The 24,584-nt window shown below is 38.5% G+C and overlaps 2 protein-coding genes across 2 annotated transcripts; one reads left to right on the top strand and one right to left on the bottom strand.

The window, feature by feature from the left end:
• Nucleotides 1-1,913: 1,913 nt before the first annotated feature.
• On the top strand, nt 1,914-8,205 carry rsph9 (radial spoke head component 9). The gene is made up of 5 exons (XM_017724020.2): nt 1,914-2,225; nt 2,716-2,884; nt 3,631-3,760; nt 4,335-4,481; nt 7,962-8,205. The coding sequence occupies exons 1-5, from the start codon at nt 1,999-2,001 to the stop codon at nt 8,120-8,122; spliced, it is 834 nt and encodes a 277-aa protein (XP_017579509.1). The 5' UTR covers nt 1,914-1,998; the 3' UTR covers nt 8,123-8,205.
• Nucleotides 8,206-8,365: 160 nt separating this feature from the next.
• mrps18a (mitochondrial ribosomal protein S18A) lies at nt 8,366-19,276 on the bottom strand. The gene is made up of 6 exons (XM_017724023.2): nt 19,100-19,276; nt 18,503-18,534; nt 18,294-18,398; nt 17,002-17,125; nt 10,253-10,328; nt 8,366-8,856 (listed from the first exon to the last, which is right to left on the bottom strand). Exons 1-6 carry the CDS (start codon nt 19,242-19,244, stop codon nt 8,712-8,714), a joined length of 627 nt encoding a protein of 208 aa, XP_017579512.1. The 5' UTR covers nt 19,245-19,276; the 3' UTR covers nt 8,366-8,711.
• Between the last annotated feature and the right edge of the window lie 5,308 nt (nt 19,277-24,584).

The following is a 24,584-nucleotide window of genomic DNA, read 5'->3' as shown; positions in this document are numbered from 1 at the left end:
TTTAAAATGCAATCTGCACTCAGTGAGGAAAAAAGATCACTGTTCTCCTCATTCACTACACAATAAACAAGTATTTTTTAACTGCATAATGTTACATGAAAATGTTAATTCTATTTATTGCTATCTATTGTGTAACATAAATAGGATGAACTGATTTTGTTTTGCAATGGTTGGCTCACCCCTGGTCAAATCAGGTCACCCCTGGTCAAATCTGTAGAGAGCACACTTTAATGCACAACTACTGTTTATTTTTCTATTTAACATATTGGAATTAAATAAAACAAAGTCTGTGTAAAAGTTTTACCATATATATATATATATATATATATATATATATATGGTAAAATCTGCAAATAAAAACTAATTGTGTACTAAGATGTGTAGAAAAATACCATATTGAAGTTGGTTGCCTAAATCTTAATATAATCTAGACTATAATACTAGTAGACATACTTCTAGAATATAATACTATTAGACATACTTCTAGAATATAATACTATTAGACATACTTCAGCACATGGTATCCTTTCTTTCTCTGTCTCTTTTTCAGAGAAGACCCACCAACTGTTTATTTTAGCTCATGATCAGATTATAGGGCCAAATTTATAATGTACCTACACATTTACTGGATGGATGGTGTTTGATTAATTCTGAATCGTCATCTGGATCACTACATTCCTGAGAAAAATTCCACTGGAATGTTTTTGGGGTGAGCTAATTTAGTTCTCTGACATTGGATTATAAGAATTAGAGACATAAATTGTACAAGAGAAATTATTTAAAATATATGACTTTGAGGATGTTGTGGAGAGGGTAAAAGGTTAGACCTTTAGGATAAGAAATTCACCCTAACACAAAGCAAAAGGCCCCTTTAGGCTGTTGGCCCTAAATATTGATATTAGATTTTAATCATAAAGGCTCCACATTCTTCGCTGTGCTTTCACTGGCTAACTACCATTGGCATTATTGTGCTAGCTATATTGGTAAAACTGGCTAGCGTTAGTAAAGATTTTTAGAGCTGTCTTGCTGGAGGTGAGTTTGTCTGCAGGTTTTGCAGCTAGACATGATTACATCCACCCCAAATGTATTGCATCATGGCACTAATAATGTGCTCTTTTCAGTTGCGCTTATCAATTAAATACTAAAAATGCATTATTCTTACTGCTCTAAAAATAAGCCTGAACATGCTTTGCATGTCTACAAATATGTTTTTTGGGGGCATCGTTCTTGAGGGGGGCTCCTTCCCCATTTCCGCTTTACAGTGCAGGTTTGTCTGATGGACAGTTCTGTTCAGTCTGCTCAGAGCACGTGTGCGCGCCATTCTCGCTAAATTCACACATAAGTGAATAATCTGACCAAAGCCAGCATACACACATTTACTTGAGCTCACACAGACGTTTAAACCTTGGTGGACTGGTGATAATCCAGTACTTCCTCTCTCCTGCGCACACACACAGTTGGAAGATGAGCTCTCTCATCGCCTGTGAATGTGTTTAAAGCAGAAGTAAAACTCCTGGTACCTTGCAGGGCAGCCGGGCAAAAAGTATAACGTCTTTTTAGCCTGCTGACAGCTTCACACATGTGGATTTATCCATCAGTGTCTAGCTATACATTTTTCCTTTGTCCTAAAGAGAAGGACTGTCCGCTTTTCCTCCCGCACTGTTTGAGAGGGAAACTGAAAACTGAACAGTACAATGCACTGTGTGCAATACTGATGTGGATATCCATGCATTACTATTTCACCCAACACAACAGTTATGCTTAAAGACAGACTTTTATTGTGTATGAATTTTTCTATTTAGTTTCCACAATCTGTAGGTTTTCACTACTGAGTCTGCTCAAGCACTTCCGTACACTGTTGCTACGGCAACAAGTAACCAAGAGATTTGTTTACCTTGGCAACGGCGAGCAAACACGGGATTACAGGTGGCGAGCGAAGCAACCATTTCCTAGCCAGCCACTCGCGTATATCGCGTTTTTATAATTTTATAATTTGAGATGGATTCAGATACTTTACACTATTCGCTGGATTTAGTGTCTGGGAACGGCTTGACATTGACAACTGAGCAGAGAGCAGCACTGCAAACCTCTTTGGTTATTCTGAAGAGAAACTACAAATTCAACCGCGTCTTATTTTGGGGGAGGATTTTAGGAATGAAAAGTGATTATTATATAGCTCAGGGGATTGGAGAAGATGAAATGAGCGACAGAAAGTGTTTATACAGGTAAGAAATATCTTAGTTTTGTCGCCATGGTGTACTGTATACAAAGACTGTGAGAGTGTCATTAAATGCGGTTTGCTGTAGTTTCACTAAAACACTGTAATAATACAAGAACTGTAATAGAAAATCTTTTAAGTTAGCTAAGCAGCATTCTGCTAGAACGATGCTTGCTTTACTTGACAATGGTTATAGAGAAATTTAGAATTGACTGACCAGAGAAAAATAAATGCAATGGGAAGTGCACAGTTTAAGCTTTAGTGCATAATATAAAATGAAATAAAACATGAAATACAAAATGTGCTACAAGTTTATGCAGGCCACATTTTATGTTAAATTTATTAGTTCTGCAGCAACTGCGCATTAAAATGTGTAGAAATGTATTCTGTGTCGCAGAGGTGTATAGTGTGAACAAGGGAACCCAAACTGTTATATATAACTGTCCATATAAATACAAATATCTGAATTGTAATGTGTCATATTTCTTCTCATTTAGTTTTAACTGCATTGATTGGCACTTGCTCCCTCCTGCCACGGATGCCCTGATAGAAGAGGTGGCAGTGGCAACCAAGGGGTGTTTCACAGGTGACCCATCACACGAATATGAGCAGACAGAGACTCGGCGGCTGGGAGAAGGAGATGAGCCTGTGGAGGAGGAGGTCATGGTGAGGCTAAGGAATACTTGGGAAAGATCCAGAACAACACATGGACAAGAATGCAGGGGTGATCAGTTCTGGTCCAGGTTGATCTTAGTGCAGCACAGTTCAATGATGTCTCTGCGTAAATGTGCCTACTTATCCTGGTAAATTTTGAGTTTAGGAGTGTTTGAGCTGGGAAATCACAGATTGTGCTGGACCTCAGAAACAGAATCTGGACTCCCCTGCAGTACTCCTAAATAGATATAAATGGACAGCTATATTGGCATTGTCCTGCACAGAATTTCAAATTTAGTTTATTAGTAGTGTGAAGTACATAAAACATGGATATTTTAATTAAACAAGTTCATGTAGAATTTTGGTCATTTTCTCTCATTTCCATAGCTGCTCTCATCTGTAAAATGGAAATGTTTAGGTTGCTTGTATAAAAATATAATCTTGCGTTAGCACACTTTACCTTGTGCCCCACTCACCCCTACTAACCTGCAATTTTCAGAAGGCTTGGAATACTGTAAGGCAGACACTGTTCAAAGTGAAAAATAAGAAACATAAAAACATAATCTTTGGTAAGAAATAAATTCACATCAACACAAACAGCTCATTGAAGGTTAGGAACACTTTCCTTGGAAAATGGAATAGGGTGTTTTTGTAGGATTCCTTTGAATGATTGGAGTATGAGCTACTTGGAATAAGTTGGGCTGTAGACCGACCATAAACATGAAGAAGTGGTGATGGTGTTTTTCCTCTGGCTGTAGGTGAAAGTGAATGAAGAGAAAAGATTGGCTGTGACTGTGTTTATCATTGATAAAGAGGTGGCTGTTGTACCACGTGGTGCATACATGAAGAACCCTAATGGCACTGTACAGACAAACCGCAGTTTTGAAGGTATGGTTACAACACTACTTTCCACTGTGTATGTGTGTGAGTCTATGTGTGTGCCTGTGTTTACTTTTAGAGATGAGATGCAGCTGTCTATGTGTATTAGGCCAGACTGTAAGCCTTAAAATATTTCTTGAAGGAATTCCAGAATGGTTCTCATGCACAGGGTGCCTGTTACCACTAGAGCTGTCATGTTTAGTCAATTGAAAAAATGGAAAACGGAACTTCTTAATAAACCTGATAATTTGGCAGTTTACATTATGAAAATGCATTGTCTCAATTTCCCCACCAGTTTGTCTTAGAACATAAAACAGATCCTGATGGCATTTATGTGTACTTTTGTTCATGCAGATGGTCAGTGTTCTTCAAGTACTGATGATAGCCATCAGATACTCAGAAAAACATATTATGGCATACTTTATCCTGATAACAATGCCATATTTTCACCACTTTTCCATTAATCATCAAAATTACTCAGTTACTACTATAATTGATGGTGACAGTGATTGTTATCACCAATAATCATGTAGTGGTCAGTTAACTTACAGACCTCCCCTTATTTCCTGTGTTCTATCCTCAGGCCTAAACCCCTATGAGGCAGGAAAGCTGAGGAACTATCTACATTTTTCTGAGCCCAAAAACCTGAAGAAGAAAAGCATTTTAGAAATGGCTGATCTTAACCCCTCCATTGACTTTCTGGATCCACTGAGTGAAGACATTCCCAAAGGTGAAGCTTTAACATTACTAGTACTGGATCCTTCACTGAGAGCTATGAACTACTAGATAGACTCTCTATGCTGTTGTTCCTCGAGGTAGTCTGAACTCTCCATTTTAATACTCCCAGTGTGAACGTATAAACACTAGTTCAAAGGCTCCATCACATGTGAACATTGTTTATGCGTAGCTTCATATAAACAGCTTATCTAAAGGCAAATACTCATCCATAAGAACATGCTTCTCCTTCAGACCCTGACTGTGTAATTCAAAGTCATTCCGAGAAATGCTGACAGTCAAATAGTTTTTAAATAACCCTAATAGGGAAGAGCAAAGTGATGATGGTGTAAGTATGTCTTCAATTAGTGAGACTGGGCTCTTCCTCTCTGAAGCTGGACCTCTCCCATGTACTGACTGATGTGAACTGGCAAGTTCCTAAACTAGAAGCCGAAGCCCAGGAGACTTCCAAGGCGTAGTTTTGTGTGATTCCATTGTTCTCTCTCCATATGTTCATGCTTTTGCTTCCTCAAGAGGCATGTTCAAGAGATTGCTATCTTCTACACAAGCAATAATTCAGTTTTTCTTTCCCACATATTTCCATGCTTCTCACAACTTTATTTGTCATGTGGGAGACAACCAAGAAAAACATTATTCTGTAAACTATCACTCTATTCAGCTTTTAGTCTGTCTGGCTAGCAAAACTGCTGAAACTCATCATCAGTTGCACCTGTTAAATTTTTGTTAACAGCTGCTCAGAGTATGGGCTAGTACTGGGAGCAAGATCCATGCTAGAAGGCTTTAAGTTAGTTAGATTTGCAGTTGCAGAACACTTCATTCGTGAAAACACTGCTCAACTAAGCTTGAGCCTTAATCAGATGAAATCTTACACACAGAAAATGTGTGTGACAGTAGACAGAAGCTTGGCTTCCATTCTTGGTCTTAAGTAATAGAAATGGTGCTTATACACAGTAGTCATCAATATCATATTGGATAGTCTTGATTCCAGCTGTCATGAGTTCCACATTGACATCTAGATTCAGAATGAACTGATTTGTTACAGGCACCACATAAAAAATTCTGAATTCTGACAGGTCTCCATTCCGGTGTGTCATATTTTGAGTTATTCCTGATGGAATAACTTGTGACTATTACAGTACCATGCAAGACTGCCCTTCATTTATTTAATTTCCAGTCAAACTGTTATTACACTGTTAATTTCTCAAGAAATATTGAATACTGAGTAGATTATAAATATGAGATAGTCCACTTACATAGAAGGGAAACAAGGCAAAAAAAGTTAAAAAACAGTAAAAAAAAAACTAAAGAGATGAGAGAACATCTGACTTCTAACAACCATGCAAGACCTGATGGTCCACCAAAACAGTCACTGTCAGATAAACAGTATATAAAGCTTCTATTTTTGAGAGACAGGAAAAAAAAATCAAGCTTCAGATCTGTCCATACTATCACTGTGAGAAAACAAACTCAATGCTTTGGATTTGAAAGGATGTGCAGATGCCAAGATGCCATCACTGAGAAAAGGAAATGGCCAAAAAAAGAGAAAATTTGCAAATCAATCAAAGAAGCTGCAGTTTTTCACAAAACAAAACACTGTCCCCCACAGAGTCCAAACCTCAGCATCAGTGAATGTGTTTGGGATTACTTGGATCAAGACAAGCAGAAAATGCAATAAATGTCCAGGACTGATCTTTGAAAGTATGGTAAAATATCACTGCAGATTGAAGGCAAAAACTGTGAAGCTATGCAAATGCAGCTGTAAGAAATGGGATTATATTTAGTGATTATGACTTATATCTTAGATTGTTAAATATGTTTTCTGCTTTTTTCTGGATGAAAAATTAATTACTGTTTCAACTGAAAATAAAATAAGTGAAGGGTGGCTCCTGACTTTTGCACAGTACAGTATGTAAATAATAAGCTTCACTGGGTAATTAGTGAAGAATGATTTTATTGCAACAGTACACAATTTGTAATTACTCATAAATCAAATCTATACATAATATAACAGAATACTTATAAGTGTATATTATAACACTATAGGAGAATGCCAGAGATACTTATCCACATGTGCTTATGCTTAGGTCACAAGAAAAGATCACATAACTGAATAAATATTCCAAACTTCATAGCTGTAAAGCAGCTAGACAGAACAAAGCCTGTGTCATGACCTTGGTTGGTCTTCTATAAAAGGAGGGCTCTTGGTTACTGGGCTGTAACTTCTTTGCAATGCGTGGTCAACATTGCTAGAAAATTAAAACATTTCCACTTGGTCATGTTCTGGAGTTTTTATGTTAGAATATTCTGACTTAACCCAAACATTTCTCTTTACTTCCCTCATACAGAGAAAAACATTGTTACTGAGGTGAGCGGGTTCATCTGAGTGCATGGTTTTCCAGCAAAATCTGAGTCATAACTCTCTCTGAGAAAGATGTGTTTATGTTGATGTTAAACTGACGTTCAATTTACTTAAAACCAATTGAGATACAATGAATCATGCTCAGTATATGGTAAATTTGTTTAATAATGCAATGAATTTTAAGCTAATTTGAAACTAATTTCAAGATGAACAAATCTAGTTAGCTATTACAACCTAACTATGTTTTAGCTATTGAAGCTCACAGTGTTTGGGTTGTTTCATTAGAGGAAAATTAACCTGTGTTTGAAACTCTTCTGATTCCATGGAAGGGCTGAGGTGAGTGTGGACCTAGTATTGGCATTCTTAGCCTGTACTGAAAGCAGAAGCCATGGTCTCTTGCTAAGAATATAGCGCAGCAAAGCTTTTAGCTCTATTTATGTGATGATAATCCATCCCGTTGTTTTAACCATGCAGAGAACAGATAAAACAAATGAAACAACACTTTTAGATGGGTTTAGTAAAACAATGTTGTAGTGGTTTTGCATAAATGAGTTTGATATCACAAAAAAAAAACAATCCAAAAAACACTTTTTTTCTAGGTCTGTTTTCATGTATAAACTGTATGGACTGAGATGTGAGCTGTATATTTTGAAACGTTTACTTATGACCTCAAAATTCGGAAAATTCAGTTTTCCAAGGTACAGGCCCTTTAGATTCAATTTGCTAACATCTGTAGGTACACAACAAGAGAGGAGTATCAGCAGCTGATCTTCAGCACAAATTAGCTGGACAAAAAGGCCACCCAGTCAGCTACAAGTTTTTACAGTCCATCGGCAAGGAGGCAAAGGTATACTGGAACAGACCCATTTTTGAAGTATTTTCTGTTCCCTTGAGGAAAGTGTGTCAGACATTCACAAAATTTGTCATAGCAAAGTGTCTCCAGCAACATTTGAACATCTTCCCAGGGATGCATGATCATTCTTTTTTTTTATGAATTGTGATTTATTTTTAATGTGACCGCATGATTTTGTTGGCAGCTGGGAGACATCCTTTACCCCATCCAGCTGTACTCATTCACACACTTGCAACACTAAGTCTGTCTCTCTCTCTCTCTAGGATCATGGAGTCTACAATTTGAGCAAGGCAGCAGAGTGTGCATGATCAGAAGTCTACTGTGGCAAGGTCTTACATTCTTCCACATGCCCATGACCCCGCAGCATGGTTACATCTACACAGGACAAGGACTCAAGAGCCTGGACCTGCCTTTCATGCTGTAGGATGAGAAATGATCCTACAGACACAACCTAATAAGACTAAATGTCCCTGTAAATGTAGAGAACAGTCCATGACCTTGATTTTAATCTGCCTTGTAAATGCACTAAAACCGATAAACATTTTTTAATGTTGATGGAGTTAATGTTGTACCATAGAGTTTCTTTTTAAGCAGGGTGTGATGATATATTGGCCATGCAGGCACTCATATACACACAGGCACACACAAAGCAGCTGCTGCACTGGGGTACATGGAGACAGTTTATTATCAGGAACATCTGCTTTTTGTTCTGGGAACACAAGACTAACAACCCACACCAACACTGAAATGTGTAACAGTAACCCAGGTGATTGTGAAGGCGGATGGTGGGGGGAGGGGAGTAGAGTTCATATCCAGAACACTGAGACTGTCTTATTTCAAACTCAGGGTTTCAACAAGTTTCATTTTATCCTGTTACTGAGAAATTATAACCTCTATATCTGATCACCAGTCAGTTCGCCTAAAGAAGAAGCCATAAAGTTCAAATGTGAATATTCCTGTAGGTCCCAACTGTCCCATCTATATTGTGGCCTTCACTGCTGTTCGAGCACACGTCAGTGCTTTGTGTAGATTGGCTTGGGGCCGTATCTGACATTGTTCTTCAGGGCAGGGTGTCCTACAGGCATGCGAGTCTTGCACCATTTCAGTCCTGTCCTGTAGATGGGCTTCACTGATTTCACAGAGTAGCGTGTAAGGTACCTGTACAGAACAATACAAGTTACAGCACTCCCTCAACAAACCAGGACAGAGTATTTTTTTTCCTTTTCAATCTATTATTGCCTACACTCACAACAACAATGTCCAAGATCATGGTAGTGACTGGTTTTGAGAGCAAAGAAATAACATAATTTGACTATTAACTTAGCGTCCTAGGTATCAATACTTCATATTATTCTCCAAACTGGTGATAGACACAGCTCAAGCTCAAAAATTACTCACCTCTGCCCCCAGAAGGTGTCACAGAATGGAGTCAGAAGTTAGGACTATTGCTGTGTTTGCTGTCAAATGCATAAAACCATTTTCTTTTTTTCTTTTATTTATACATATTTTGTCTCAAACCAAGTGATAGTGTTCAATAGTTACATGTGTTTGATAAATTCAATAAATGTATTCTTTACTAATTATTATCAGAGAATGGGCCAGATTCATAAAAGTTGGTGGTAACAGCACACCATCACACGTGTTATTCATAAACTCTCCACGTTCAGATTCCATATAAATTTAACCAGGAAAAAGAGGCTGTTTTAAATATTATGCCAGTTAAATCTGCAAATCTGAAATCCTGCTTTAGCGTTTTAGTTCTGTTTTCCCCTTCCACAGCAGTTAGAAGAGTTGTTGTGTTGCTCCATCCAAACAGATAAAAAAAAAAAAAGTCTTTTTAAAATGCCTTTTAAATTGGTGTTTGTGCAATTTGTTGTACCTGTGAACAAGCAAGTTTGGAAACACTGTAGAAAATATTTAATCTACATTCTTACCAGGAAATTTACCGTCAGAGTGTTTTAAGTATTATTTCATGGAGGATTGTGTTTGCCAATTTATTATTATTATTTTTTTAGACATAAGGATTTCAAAGCTGCAGGCCATTATGAACAATGGCTCCCACCCACTCTACGACATGGTGATGAGACACAAGAGCTCATTCAGCTCAAGACTCATCGTACCAAAATGCACCACAGAGCGCCACAGGAAGTCATTCTTACCTGTGGCCATCAAACTCTATAACTCCTCCCTCAGTGTGTGATTCACAAAACTCAATACGAAACTGTTCATATGTGCACTGTAACAACTGCAATTTCCCCCTGGGATCAATAAAGGAATCTGAATCTGAAAATGAGAGCCTAACGAACTCCTTCTTCTGTGCTGTTTTTTAACTCGAGTCACTGAAAAAAGACTTTACTCAAGCAAAACTTATTTAGGCTACTCTACCCCCAAGAATGACAAAACAACTCCATCACAGCCTCATTTTGTGTGCTGCAGGCATGCAGAGAGGAACCCAAAAATGTACTTTTTTGCTTTTCACTTCACATTTTTGTTTTGCACCCCCCCCCCCAAAATGTTTTAAAATGCTTCCCATAATTCATATGGAGTATCATACCTGTTGAGTGGGGGGTTGGGTCTGGGTTTTGGAATGTGACCCTCAGGGAGGCGTGGTCTGTGGTCGGGAAGGAGACCTGGAGAAATTGAGAGGAAAATTTGAGCAAAGTAACTGCACTTTCATACATTCACTTCATGCAGTTTACTCATGTGAGTAAAGGAAGGAGAGAATTTCCAGTGCAGTGTGTCAGATAAGCCATATATGGATTTAACTCTGACACTGTACAACAACCCAAAAAAGAACCTGAATGGCTTATGATTTGCAAAGTGGTATAAATTTCTAATCATAATGCAATTATCCTTCTTTAGGAAATAGATCAATGCATTACATTTCATCCTGCATCAAGATTTTATGTTCGATTATTTTTGTAAAATGCAGAATTAAAAAAAAAGAAAACACAAATGTGAATGAAGGAATTATTTGCATTCTATTGAAACAATAAAAACAAAATCAACCTGTTTTGGATGTATGCATGGGTGTAGTCAGAGAATAAAAGTTTATTTATTTCATAATCCATAATCCAACAGAACTGCCATTTTTTTGTGATTCAAATATTTCATGCTTTTCAAGCTTGCAACAAAGGAGAAAAAAAGGCACCGCTCTTCAGTTCACATACACAACAAATTGCATATAATAGTAATTGTGTGGGACAAATTAAAGCTAGAAATGTTAAATGTTTGGGCATAAAAGGAACATCCAGGAAAGGCCCTGAGTAATGATGAAAAAAAAAAATGAAAAAAAAAAAACAAACAAACAAAAAAAAAAAACACAATGAGCCGTATTCACCAATTGTTCAAGAAGAATTTTCTTCTTAAACCCACTCATGCAGTTTTTATGAAGATTCTGACAATTACCAAGGTTTTCTAATTTGGGATTTGTACTTAGATAAGAACAGAATCTACACACACTCAAGAGCACAAAAGTGTGAACGATTCTGTGATTTAAGAACGTCATTAATCAGACAGACTTTTTCTGAGAACATTTCTCAAGAACATATTTAAGAAAAAAATAGAAAATGTTAGCGAATGAGGCATAATCTTCCAGAGCAATCAGTGAGCATCTGCAAAAACTGCAGCTATTTCACCCATATTGCATAATATATAATATCAAAAATTTCAGAGAATATAGAAAAACCCAGGTTTGAAAGGCAAAAAACGCAACTGCCTACATACCCAGCTGTCACTGTGTCTTAAGATGTCTTGACAGTGTTTATAAGATGTCTTGAGACATTTTCTTATGTCAAGACATCTCAAGAACGTCTTAAGACGTGCGAGTGAAGACACGGTCTTTGTCTTGAGACATGAAAGTTAATATCTTAAGACACAGAAGTAATCATTTTGTGTGTCTTGAAGAAGAGGCATGACTTAAGACATCACTTTGTCTTGAGACATAGAGATGTTGTGTCTTAAGACAGTTCAGCTGAGACCAAAAAGAGATCCACTACAAAAAGTCCTGTGGTATGAGAGCAGTATTCCTGTGGTACTACCAAACTGAAAATGAGGATTAGCAGGATTACCACAGCACTCCCTAATGTAGATTATAGCAAGAATAGTATGTCCTCAAGAAGCAGCCAAACAATAATAAACAAATGTATTTGAGTAGCAGTAATGGCATATTTCACTCAGTTACTACAGATTTACCTCAGTTTATGCCATATTTAATTCAGCTACTTCTGATTTACCTCAGTTAATGCCATATTTCACTCAGCTATGGCAAATTTACCTCAGTTAATGCCATATTTCATTCAGCTTCTGCAGATTTACCTTAGTTAATGCCATATTTCACTCAGCTCCTGCAAAACCTCATCAGGTGAGGTTCTCTGTGATGTGGAGCACCAAGTTCCTCTGTCTCCACATCACAGAGAACCTCACCTGGTCCCTCAACATCAACTCCATAGCCAAGAGAGCCCAGCAGTGCCTCAACTTCCTGCGAAGACTGAAGAAGGCTCATCTCCCCCCTCCCATCCTCACCATGTTCTACAGGCAGACTGCAGAGAGCATCCTGAGAAGCTGCATCATCGCCTGGTTTGGGAATTGCACCGCCTCAGACCGCAAGACCCTACAGTGTATGGTGAGGACAGCTGAGAAGAACATCGGGGTTTCTCTTCCCTCCATCATGGACATCTACACCACACGTTGTATCCGGAAAGCCACTAGCATTGTGGACGACCCCATCCATCCCTCACACTGACTTTTTTCACTGCTGCCGTTTGGCAGAAGGTACCGTAGCATCCATGCCACCACTGCCAGACTCTGCAACAGCTTTATTCCTCAAGCAATCAGGTTCTTAAACTCACAAGGACTGAGCTAACCCCCACCCCCTTCACACACACACTCCACACACACAACTCTTTTGATGCTCTACTTGTTCTATCTGGAACATTACACTGTGTTTTCACTGTTTTACTCTGTTTTTTTCTACCTCAGTAACTGCTGTGTTTATGTATGTCATCTGACTGCGAGACTCACAGGTCACAACATGTTAAATATCTCTGCACCTTATTCCATGAACTCATGTCCAGAATGAGCGTTGTGTCGGTGCTGCACTGTCCTGTCTCCTGTGTGTTTACTGTGTCTAATGTCTGTATAATTTATCGTACTTATTGTTTCTGAGCTTAATTTTTTGTTTGCACACAATGTCTGCACGTTCACACTTTGTACTTTTTGTTCCTTGTTGCACCGTGATGTTCCTGGAGGAATGTAATTTCACCCCACTGTGTACTTGTACATAGATGTAATGACAATATAAGCCTCTTGACTTGATTTACCTCAGTTAATGCCATATTTCACTCAGCTTCTGCAGATTTACCTCAGTTAATGGCATATTTCACTCAACTCCTGCAGATTTACCTCAGATAATGGCATATTTCACTCAACTCCTGCAGATTTACCTCAGTTAATGACAGGTCTACAGGAGGACAAATGACTGGCGGGAGTTTAGACCAATCAGAGCGCAGGACTCCACTTCTTGGACATTCGGTTTGGAAGCGAGAGCGCTCTCCGCTGTTCTTCCATTTAAAGCCAAACGCGACCGTTGCAAGTGGTTTACAGTGAGTGACCCAGTCACGTCGCTAACTCGGGCAGTTTTATCATGTTTGTTTAGCGAGTGTTGAACCTTGTCCAAACAGTCTCTTACATTCCTTACTAAGAGAGCGCCGCCTGCCTGGGGACGTTTTCAGCTCCCAAAAACGAGGCAACTTGAGTTAATATTCAATTTATTAATGTGTTATTTGCCATTACAGCTGTGTTCAAAATATCAATATGGCAATATCACCAACACTGTATCAATATTTACGAATTTACTTCTACATGGTGTAATACTGCAAGTCTCTGAGCACTACAGTTTATAGCGTACAGTATGTGGTAAACATGCTGTAATAGAGTTTAGCTCTTATTAATAATCATTTAATGTAATAATTCTCTGTGAGAGATTAGAGGCATTGAACTCTTCAAACGTCTGGTTCTTGTCACTGCCACTGTGAACAACTCTGACTGTAAGTTTTTCCAAAATGGAACATTTTGTATGTAGTATGAGGGAAAAAATGTGTTTCTGAAACACCGAGGCATGTAAATATTTTATAGTAGACCCCAAAAATAAAATTACAAACACTGGAAATTAGCATAATAGGTCCCCTTTAAATTCTGCCTGCTTCTGTATGCAGATCCAAAAGAAATTTAAAATGTGTTGTCTTAAAATTTATTTTTCAACAGCCTCGTAACTCTGTTGAACTCTGTTTTCCTCATAACTCTGACAAAGAAGACTAACACTGAGAATAACAGCAGACCTTAATCAGATTTATTGGTTTGTGGAACTGTGTAGTTATAGCAGTATATTTCAAATTTCTACACAAAGTCAGTTAACATGTTTTTCCTATGTCTGTAGAACATGTGTGATGATGCTATTGTACTATGCACATACACAGTTGTATAAACAATAACTGTAATCTATATTTTTGAAAGCTATGTGGTGTTTTTCATGGGCTATGCTTTGGACTGCAGAGTAAATTATTTGAAAGTAGAAGTATTCTGAATTTTTAACAGGCTAACAAGGAAATACAAACTGTAAAATTGTGATTTTCCATACCCCCTTTAAATTACATTACTGTAATTTGTGTACTTATTATAATTCTTGTTCACCTTCTTATTATTTTAAAAGTTGATAAAAATTATACCTTCATTTAAAAACACAAAGCCCCTGTAAAATAACATTTTTTAAAACATGGGTTAATTACTATAAAAAGGTATTTAAAAGCACTGAATTAGATTTTTAAATTTTGCAGCAACACTGTATTATAAAATAGTTGCACAAGTGTCTTCGTTCATACTATCACCATGTCTAAGGCATGGTCGGAACTCACAAATACATTTTCACTGATTCCAAAAGCTTTTCTAATGCAACAGAAACAAGAGGAATTCTACATTTTTCTAAACTTGGCAAAATTCTGTCATTGCGATGTAAACAAAGTCATTTAGTGGTTTCATATAAAATGGCTCATTGTAGAGAAAGTTGCAGTCTTGGAATCATGTGCCTATTATTATTATTACTTTTGTTAAACTTGTTCTGAAATTTATGACTGTAGTATGAACTAATGTATGTAATGTTTGTATGTTTATAAAATAATATACAACTATATTAAAATAAATAATACCATGATGCATCCTACATCTAGATATCTTGGCATGTTATTATAGCCAAGACATCTTAAGATCCGCATCTATAGACAAGTCTTAAAGATGTCTTCGTTTGTTAAGACATGCCTCAAGATGTCCTAAGACGTCTTCATAATGTGTCTTAAGACATCCCAAGACATGGTGACGGATGGGTATGTATGACATTAAATCCCACATACAACACTGCCTTAAAACCAGTGGTTGACAGTAACTAAGTAAATTTAATTCATTACTGTATTTAAGTTTTCTTCTTTTTTTTTTTTCTCCATGTATCTGTACTTTACTGAAGTATTTCCATTTTGGGCAACTTTTGACTTTCACTCCACTACATTTCAAAGTCCAATATCTTGTGAAATCTGTCATTCCTTTTGGCTTGTGTGTATAAAAACGTAACATGTCAGAAACGAAAGAAGCATGAAGCAAGAACAACAATCAGGGCACAGCGCACAGCAGCGTAAAATTTTGGGAGAGTATTCCAACATAAATGATGGAACTAAGCTAACTTTGTGTAAATAAACCACAATAAAGAAATATGTGCACATAATGTATATGTGACTGTGTCTTTTTTCTGAATTTATACAAACATTTTCAGTTTATAGTAAATTTGTTTTTGCTAGCTTGTTTATGAACAGAGACCTACAGATGCAATATAGTAAAGGAAAACCCATTTGTGATCCTGAGTTCATAGTAAGTTTTTCTTAAATTTAAACTTGTAAGTAAGTTGCAAATAAATCTTAAACTGAAACTTTGCTTGTTTGCAAAAAGTGATTTCAGAGCCACTCGGTTCTACCTAATGGAAACTGTTTGCCTTCAGTATTTTGTGCTTATGGTAATTTTAATAGACATCAGCCTCACTAACTAATGACATTCTATTAAAAGATTGGTTTACCAAAAGTGACACTGGAGTATTTTCACCTAAAATGAGTTCATGAAGCAAACGTCTTGTTACAAAAATGATAATAGAACATTAGAGTAATATTTAATCTTTTAGTACTTTTACTTTTGATACTTAAGTACATTTGAAGGCAAATACTTTTGTACTTTTACTCAATTGGGGGTCTAAATGGAGGACTATACCTGGTGTAATATTTTACCTTGAGTATCTCTACTTTAACTCAAGTACATGACTTGTGTACTTCGTCCACCACTGATTAAAACTGACATGCTACGTCACAGGCTCTGGAATACTTTGACCAACTGAATAAACACTTAGCATCTACAAATACAAACTAACATTATATTATGCACAACAGAAGTCATATGTCAACATTCAAAAATGTTGCTGATTTCCCTGGGCTTGAGTTCACTGAAGCAGAGTGATGCACAATGAAAATGTGTAAAGGAGTCTGACAAGTCAACCTTCTCTGGACCAGAGACATATAGGCATATACAAAAGTGGCCCAGTACGGTTGCACAGGTGAAGAATGGCATAAACCTGTTTGTAAAACTGGATTCTATTGGTGACTTCAATCCCCAAATGTTTATTAAGTGCTGTTAGAAGGAAAAGTGATGTAACAGCTTATGTCCCAAATTTTGAACGGTGTTGCAGGCATCATATTTGGAATGTGCATACATTTTAAAAAGAAAAAAAAATCCACAAATTTCATGAGATAAAATTTCAAATAATGTGTTCTGTACTGTAAGGTAAAACAATTTACTAATCACTGCTTTCTGCTTTTACTGGTATTTCACATAATATCCTAACTTTGGAACTGGATTTGTTCCACAAAGTACATGCTTTTAAATATACTTACATTTAAAAATATATTTTGAGGTATTACAAGTGTATTACATTATAATGAAGAACAATCTGTTAAGGAGTCCTGGATGGTTGCACACATTAAAAACTAGCTATTCATTGTTCATCAAAGTTATATAACATAACTGTAATAACTTTTTAACAGACTACCCAACAAACCAGCCCATGAGATTCTCTGTCTCTCAGGCTGAGTCACTGTTGAAACAGTAGGTGTCTCTACAAACCTAATTAAGTGGTTGCATTGTTGTGTTTATTACTGGGGGGGGGGGGGGGTATTTACTACAAAGTCTACAACCAAAAGTCAATTATGATTTACAGACCTGCTCGATGGGCCATCTGCACACAAACAGCAATCTTGCGGTGTTCTTCAGCACATAGGCCCGTGATACGCCTTGGCAGCATCCCTCCATCTGAGCGGATGAACTGACTGAGAAGCAACACGTCCTGGGAGGGTTTAGAAATGGGAGGTGGATAACATCTCAATCACCAAAGCATGTACATCATAAACAATGCTGCAAGATTTATAATCTCAAATGTGGGTACGGTCCAACATTTTGCAATTTTGACTTATATTTGTCTACTTTCTAGCAAAAGACTTTCAAGTGGGAGGGGGCTTGGAAGTTACTGAATAGCAAGCCAAATATATTTCAAGATACAGAGCAAACAATTACATTCCTTAAGTTCAGAACAGGGTAACAAGTTCAGAATTGGTTGTCTAAAGGTGCTTTTAAACATATACTGTGGTACGGCATGTTGTGGTTACGAATCCGAATCCAGAAATACATAGCTGTGCCTGTGTCCATGTCCTATCACACAACAGAACCATGAAAGTGGGGTTTTCTGGAGGTTGTGTGATGATAACGTGGATTGCATGACAATCATGTTGACAGTAAACACAAACAACAGTTTCATGTTCTGATTGATCTTTTACTTGCCATTTGGTTTTATGTCAGGAGTCACAGATGATAATTCTGGTTAGCTAGTTTTTCTTTACAAATATCGATCAGATCTTGTGATGATTGCCTTTGACCAATTATCTGTACTAGTTGTGGCTCCACAAACATAGCCCAGTTCAGTATGCTTTGCAAGAAGGGTAACTATATTCAGCTAAGATACTTCAGTAATGTACAATTCACAGCAGCAGAAATGACAACAAAACGTGTGGTCATGGATTTAAAAACCTGCCGTACTGCACTGCATAGCAAATAGGCACAGAACTCTTAAATTACTAAAAAGTAATGTAAAACAAATAAATTGTTTAATATTAAACGTTATATAAACAATAGGCGACATTAGCTACAGATAACAATTAAGCCTGTTTAAATGTACCGAGGTGGTGGATTTTTTTAACTGCCTATTTGCTTGAACTAGACATTAGGCATCTGTTATTGTTGTGTAACTGCAGACCCATAGATTTTGTTGGGGGAAGAGGGTCGGAGAGCACAATATGTTGCAGTGCATGCTGAGGATTGTAGAGCAGATCATGGAGAAACAGACTGTTGTCAATAGAAAATTTGAAAAACACGCTGTGTGTGTGATTTTTGCTTTTATGTTCCTCCTGAACTGAACTACAGTTTTAAACTTCATTAATCCACAACGTGACAGCACTTACCGTGTATGTGTACTTGTTCTGAAGGTTCCACCGGTAAATAGGGCACTTTGCTGTTGGGTTAGGAGGCTGTGGGCCCACTTGTGTGGCAACTGTCACACCCTCTATCTACATATGACACAAAGCAGCTCATAATACATCTAACAAGTGTTAATAAAGTTGGTGACATACCTGGCAGAGACATGCAGATTTGAATATCTGGAAAGTCTTACCACTGTAGTTTTACCCTCCTTCTTTTCTACCACTGAAAGACAAACAACCAAACAAGTTTAATGTCCAGCTGTGAGCCATTTTGTAAAAACATGCCACACTAAATCTGGTCAAATGCTAGTAAAGCAAATATGGCATTAGCCTAAATTGATATATTTCAGTATATATATATATATATATATATATATATATATATATATATATATATATATATATATATATATATATGTTTAACCATCTCTCTGATGCCAGTCTGATGCAATTACCTTCCGATGCCAACATGATCCCAATATTATTGTGCATCCCTACTGTGGAAGTTATGGGTCTTATGCAGCTGTTATGGAAATGCTCCAATATAAAGTAGTTATTAAATCTCAGATGATGATGTCTTACGATGTTTACGGCCAGCAAGACTTTACTGATATTAGATCAGGACGATTAGTTACACAGTCAAATCACAGACCAACAAATACCTGCTAACCAAAACAATGTTTTCGTGCCGGACGCGGTCTTAACGTTAGCTAGTTGTTAGAGCTCCGCAGGTGAAGCTCCGCGATACACGTGCAGCAGTGGAATGTACAGCTCGTCAATAGACTCACCCTGTCGAATCCCCCGAATTGAAGTGAAACTGAAAAGGGACAAACTGGGTAATCTCAGCGGTAACGCTGAGTTATTGTTAGTAAAGGCGCAGTGAGCCGCACTGAGCGCCGTCCTAACAGACTTCATAACACACAGCGCCGCCATGTTACTCACGACCTTCTTTTCCTAGTTGTTCCGCGGTTCCGCTTCCTTAAAGGGCCAGTTCACCATGGCATTGAATCAGTGGCCCCGAAGGACAACCTGAGAGAATCTGCGGTTCAGCACTTTCACACAGGCGAATTGTCCTACCTGTCGAAAGGACTGTAGTATTGCACATTTATATTTATAGCTCCCTACATAAAAAGGCAGTACATCCTAAATATCTGAAAATGCTACCGGTTTTAAAACTATAGGAAGGAAGTTTGGCCTAAAACAAGCTGAGTCTGTTCAATACATTGTAGAAAGGATAAAGTAACATTAAAGACACAGTAAAACGTTGAAAAAAAAGATGGCTAGATTCGATAATATACTAATGATGTGTGCATGTGCAGTAACACCGCTTGGCAGCACACGCTAGCCACGTTTACGCGCAGCGTGAAAATCCGGAAAATGAAAAATATACTATGACTATTAACATATAATGCATCGATTTATACACGTAAATTAGAATAGACTAAACTACTCGGAATACCACTTCTTGTGAGAACACTAAAGCGTCGACATTTAAAGAGGTCCATTTCTCAGAAAAGTGACTCACTTTATACATTAATTGATTCAACTTCATCTGCCCATTTTCAGCAACACAGTGTTAATTACCTTGTATATTTAATAAACGTGCTTTACATGTTTCTCCTCCTTATTTTTTTATTACAAGCTGTAATACAAGCTGATTTCTCTCCAGGCCTCATGGTCTGTAAGTCAGGCACAAAAGCCATGGCTACAATAGACCATTGTGGTTGCGTTATCATTTTTGTAGGTGCCATGCACTTATGCCCACAGAAACTCTGGGTCTAAAAGGATTTTCTTTATGAGAAGAATGAATGAAGTTTTCAAAAATTGCCTCTTTCACATCCTGTGGAAATCAAAAACAACATCCCAAAGCTGATACATTTTGTCCTGTTTTTTTCTCTTGGAATATCACTTACTTACAAGGTCGTTAAAGAGTTGAAATATGAATCTACATGTAAGCTTTGTTACTGCACATTGATGCCATCAGCCTCCTTAAAAAACGCACAAACCAGGACTTTGTTCCAGTGTTGTAGTGTATTTTCATGTATAGAATGAGCGCACATAAAAAGAAAAAAGAAAGTTTCCCTGTTGTGATACCTGTTCATCTGTTACTCACAGAAACATGATAGATCTCTCCCTTCTGTGCAAGGCTAGCTCTGACGAGCTCCTCAAGCTCACCTGCACTCAGCCTAATCACCTACTTTGTTTTGTATTAACTTAGCTTAGCCAGCTAGGTTGCCAGCTCTGCTACCTGTTCTGTGGTGCTTGCCATTGTAGCACCCTACCTAAGCTAATGGCGTCTCTGTCCTATCTAACTTATCTGGCTAGCTTAGTTAAAGAGATTCAAACATCCCAGTGCAGTTTCGATTCGAATAACAGTTGTTCTGCTATTACAAGTTAGAAGATAAAAACAAAAAGCAAAGTCAACCGATTGGTGTTGGATTGTCAGAAAGACGAAATCGAATTCAGTTGTGTGTTAAACTGTAGCCTGTAGCCTCGCACTGCATAGTCTCAGTTTCAGCTAACCGATGCTAAAAACAAAGCGTAGGACAAAGACTAAAAGCTAAAGTTATATGAATGTCCAAATTCGAATGACAGCTGTTGCAGCTAAAGATAAACATAGATTTGTTCCTAATGCAGTTAGCTGGCTACAGGTCCAACTCACTGCAGTACGAGCTCAGTTTCTGTAACTGTAGCTCAGACATCACCCGTTTAGAGGAAAAGACCCAGGGTGTATGCTGAGACTGGTTTTGGAGTGATAAATGGAATCAAACGTAACGTGGTTGGTGGTGCTGTGTATGGAGCTGTTAGCCAGCTACTCCTATTTCTCCTGACATGAGAGGGAAAAAGTACGGGTAACCATTTGTCGCAGAAGTGAAAAAGAGGCCAACGTTTCCACATTGGATCACAACCTCCTGACTCAAATCAGTCTAGTGCTTCAGTGGAAGCAGACAGCACGCTGTGAGAAAGAGGGTGTGGGGCGTGACTCCGCCTCCGAAAACGGCACATACTGGCATCTGTCATTGGCTATGTTTACATGCAAAGATTTTTGCCAATCCGATTGAATACAATCGGATTACAGATCCAGACTAAGGTGTTTATATGCTCACTCTGTTCAACGATCTGATGAAAATCTTCGTTTACATGCCCACTACAAGTAATCCGATGCAAAATGACGCGCATGCGTGGAGCAGCGCTGGGAGTAAACGTTACCATGACAGCGAACATCACGTGAAGTCCAGTTGGCGCGCTTGTGTTTTCAATTGCTTTAAACTGATGTTAGACTCAGGAAAAAATCCTTATAAAGGAAGCGGCGAAAGGAAGACGTCGTGCTCTGAGACACAGAAGCTGGACGTCCGCCCCACCTGCCGTCTTTTAAAGCTCAGAGTATAAACTTCGTCTCCTCTACAGACCAGTTTCTGCTCCGCCGTGTTGAACGGTATAAACTACGGCCTTCATTACTGCTTTCATTTTACTGGCCCCTTTAACTACAACAGCAGTGCATGCTGTCTGGCCCCTCTACATCTTCAAACAGTACTAATTATATTGTATTGGAAAACAAAATTGGCCACATAGAGTCTCCGTAGACGCATTCCAAACAAAAAGAAACGCAATAGGTTCTTTCCCGCCGTTGACATAAACGATACTAGCGTTCGCTTCATTGTTCTCAAGTCTCACGCTTTGAGCGTGTGACACACGCACCTCAGCGAGTTCACACGCTCACACGGCACACATGCTATTTCTCACTCTTGATTTTTTTTTTCTAAAAAAAAATCCAATCAAAAATTAATTCGCCCTGTCTACAAACGAGTCACAGCAACTGGTCACAGCGCTTCTGTGCTCAGAGAAGTTACCCAGTTACCACACCCTATTCAGCCATCGGTTAGTCAAAGAGGGTGGAGTTTCAGCCAGAGTGTCAGGCGCGAAGAGCTGTCCGATTCGATTCTGACTAACACACGTCGGTGAACAACTGAAGGAGAACGGCACCACTGGAGCCTGACGATGTTTTAAATGTTCGTTCAGTCAGAGACTTTTTGGGGTATTTATAGGGTCTTTCTGGGTATTATAGGGTACAATAACTTTGGTTTAGTCACCTTAGAGCTGTCATGAACATGGATTTATTTAGAATGTCAGGGAAGAAACAGAAGAGCCTTATTTCCTTCTGGGAAAAGGCTCAGAAACCAAAGGCAAGGAAGGCAGATAATGTGACGATGGAAGAGACTGAAATGGCTACTACATCAGGGGAGATAGCAGAGAAGACTTTGGATATAGTGAAAGTGTTTGTACTTTTAATTATATGTCATAGAATAAACCGTGAAATTTGATCAAATCAAACTTATTCTCTTTTAAGTTGCACACACTTGGAGGGTCAATGGGCCGTTGGGTCGATGGGTGACCCCCCCCCCCCCCCCCCAAAAAAAAAAAAAAAATCTCACTCCCACCACTGTTTCATATGGGGCAGGCGAGGTCAGATAAAATAGCTAAACTGAAACATGTACTGACAACTCAGCATAATTATTTTAAAAACAGAAACAACTAAATATATCATCGGTTCGAACTAGCCTTCAAGTGGCTAAGGTAATAGCTAAAATTGGAAAGCCGTTCACTGAAGGAGAGTTTGTGAAACAATGCCTGACTGCATTTGTTATGGAGATGTGCTCAGAGAAGACCGACTCGTTCAGTGCGGTGAGTCTGTCTGCACCGACAATTACACGAAGTGTAGAAGAAATGGGAGACAATTTGCATCTGCAATTACAAACTAAGACAAACTGTCTTAGAGAGGACATCTACGAAAAGGTTCGACAAACGGTGGCAGATTTACGTCTGGACTGGGCTAAGCTAACGAGTGTGACAGCCGATGGTGCTCCGAGCATGGTTGGTTCTGCAAGAGGAGTGATAGTGCGCATAAACAGAGAGATGAGTGAACGCGGACACCCTCGTCCGATCGCCATACACTGCCTGATCCACCAACAAGCACTGTGCTGTAAAGCAGTTAAGTGCGATTCTGTTATGAAAGTCGTGGTATCATGTGTTAATTTCATCAAAGCTAATGCTCTTAACCACAGGCAGTTTCAGGTGTTATTGTCTGGGCTGGGTGCTGCTTATGGAGATGTGCTGTACCACACTGAGGTCCGCTGGTTGAGTCGGGGACGAGTTTTGAAGTTTTAACCACCTGCTCCCCGAGATCACTTTCATGCGGTCCAAAAGCAAAGTTGTGCCAGAACTCACCGATGTAGAATGGAAATGGAACCTTTCTTTCTTGACAGATGTTACCGAGCTACTCAACAGTCTTAATGTACAGCTCCAAGGCAAGGGAAGACTGCGACATGCATTCGTATGTAAAAGCATTTGAAGTAAACCTGGTCTTCTCCATAAACATGTGAAAGAAAGGAACTTCTGTCCCCACTACTCAGAAACTGGCAGCTGAGGAACCATCTCAATCATTCCCGACTGAAAAGTGTGCTGAGGCCCTGGAAATTTTGCAAAGTGAATTTCAGGTGAGATTTCGAGAGCTTTATATCCACGCCAAAGATATCCGAATTTTCCAGAATCCTTTTGCAGCAGACATTGATTGTGTCGATCCAATTTACCAGCTGGAATTGGCCAAATTACAAAATTTTGACAGCCTCAAAGACGCTTTCAAGTCAAGCGCTTTGATTGATTTCTATGCTTCTCTTCCCAATGAGACCTACCCCAATCTCAAAGAACATGCACTCAAAATGGCAACCATTTTTGGGAGCACCTACATCTGTGAGCAGACATTTTCAAGGTTGAAACACATCAAATCTCCAATCAAATCCAGACTCACTGATGAACACTTGCATCACCTGTTATGACTGGGAGCATGAACCTGGAACCTGGAACCTGACATTGGCTGTCTTGTAAGCCAAAAGCAGGCTTACAGTTCACACTGATTAATGGAGAAACACTGTCATAGTGACTATGAGGTAGGATAATGTCCTACCTCATATGCCTCACTATGAACAAACTTTCAAAGCCCAAATAATATGTCCATTATAACATGATAGTTTTTTTTTCTGCATTTTTCATCTTTCACCCGCAGTTCGGCCCCCCTGACAGACTGAAGAACAGTGAGCTGACCCTTTGGGTAAAAAGTTTGAGGACCCCTGGTATAAACCTTTCGCTGTGACGCGCCGCGCATGCGCAGAACGTTCTTACACCCTCCATTTGGAGTGTAATCGGATTCAGGTGTTAACATGACTATTATTCTTCTATTTAACGGATTATTTAGAGGTTTACCCACCTCGTTCAATC

The sequence above is a fragment of the Pygocentrus nattereri genome, chromosome 1 (assembly GCF_015220715.1).
Source record: "Pygocentrus nattereri isolate fPygNat1 chromosome 1, fPygNat1.pri, whole genome shotgun sequence".
NCBI classification, from domain to species: Eukaryota; Metazoa; Chordata; class Actinopteri; order Characiformes; family Serrasalmidae; genus Pygocentrus; species Pygocentrus nattereri.
Note: the sequence above shows the minus strand (reverse complement) of the source record. Positions and strands in the feature narration are given on the sequence as shown.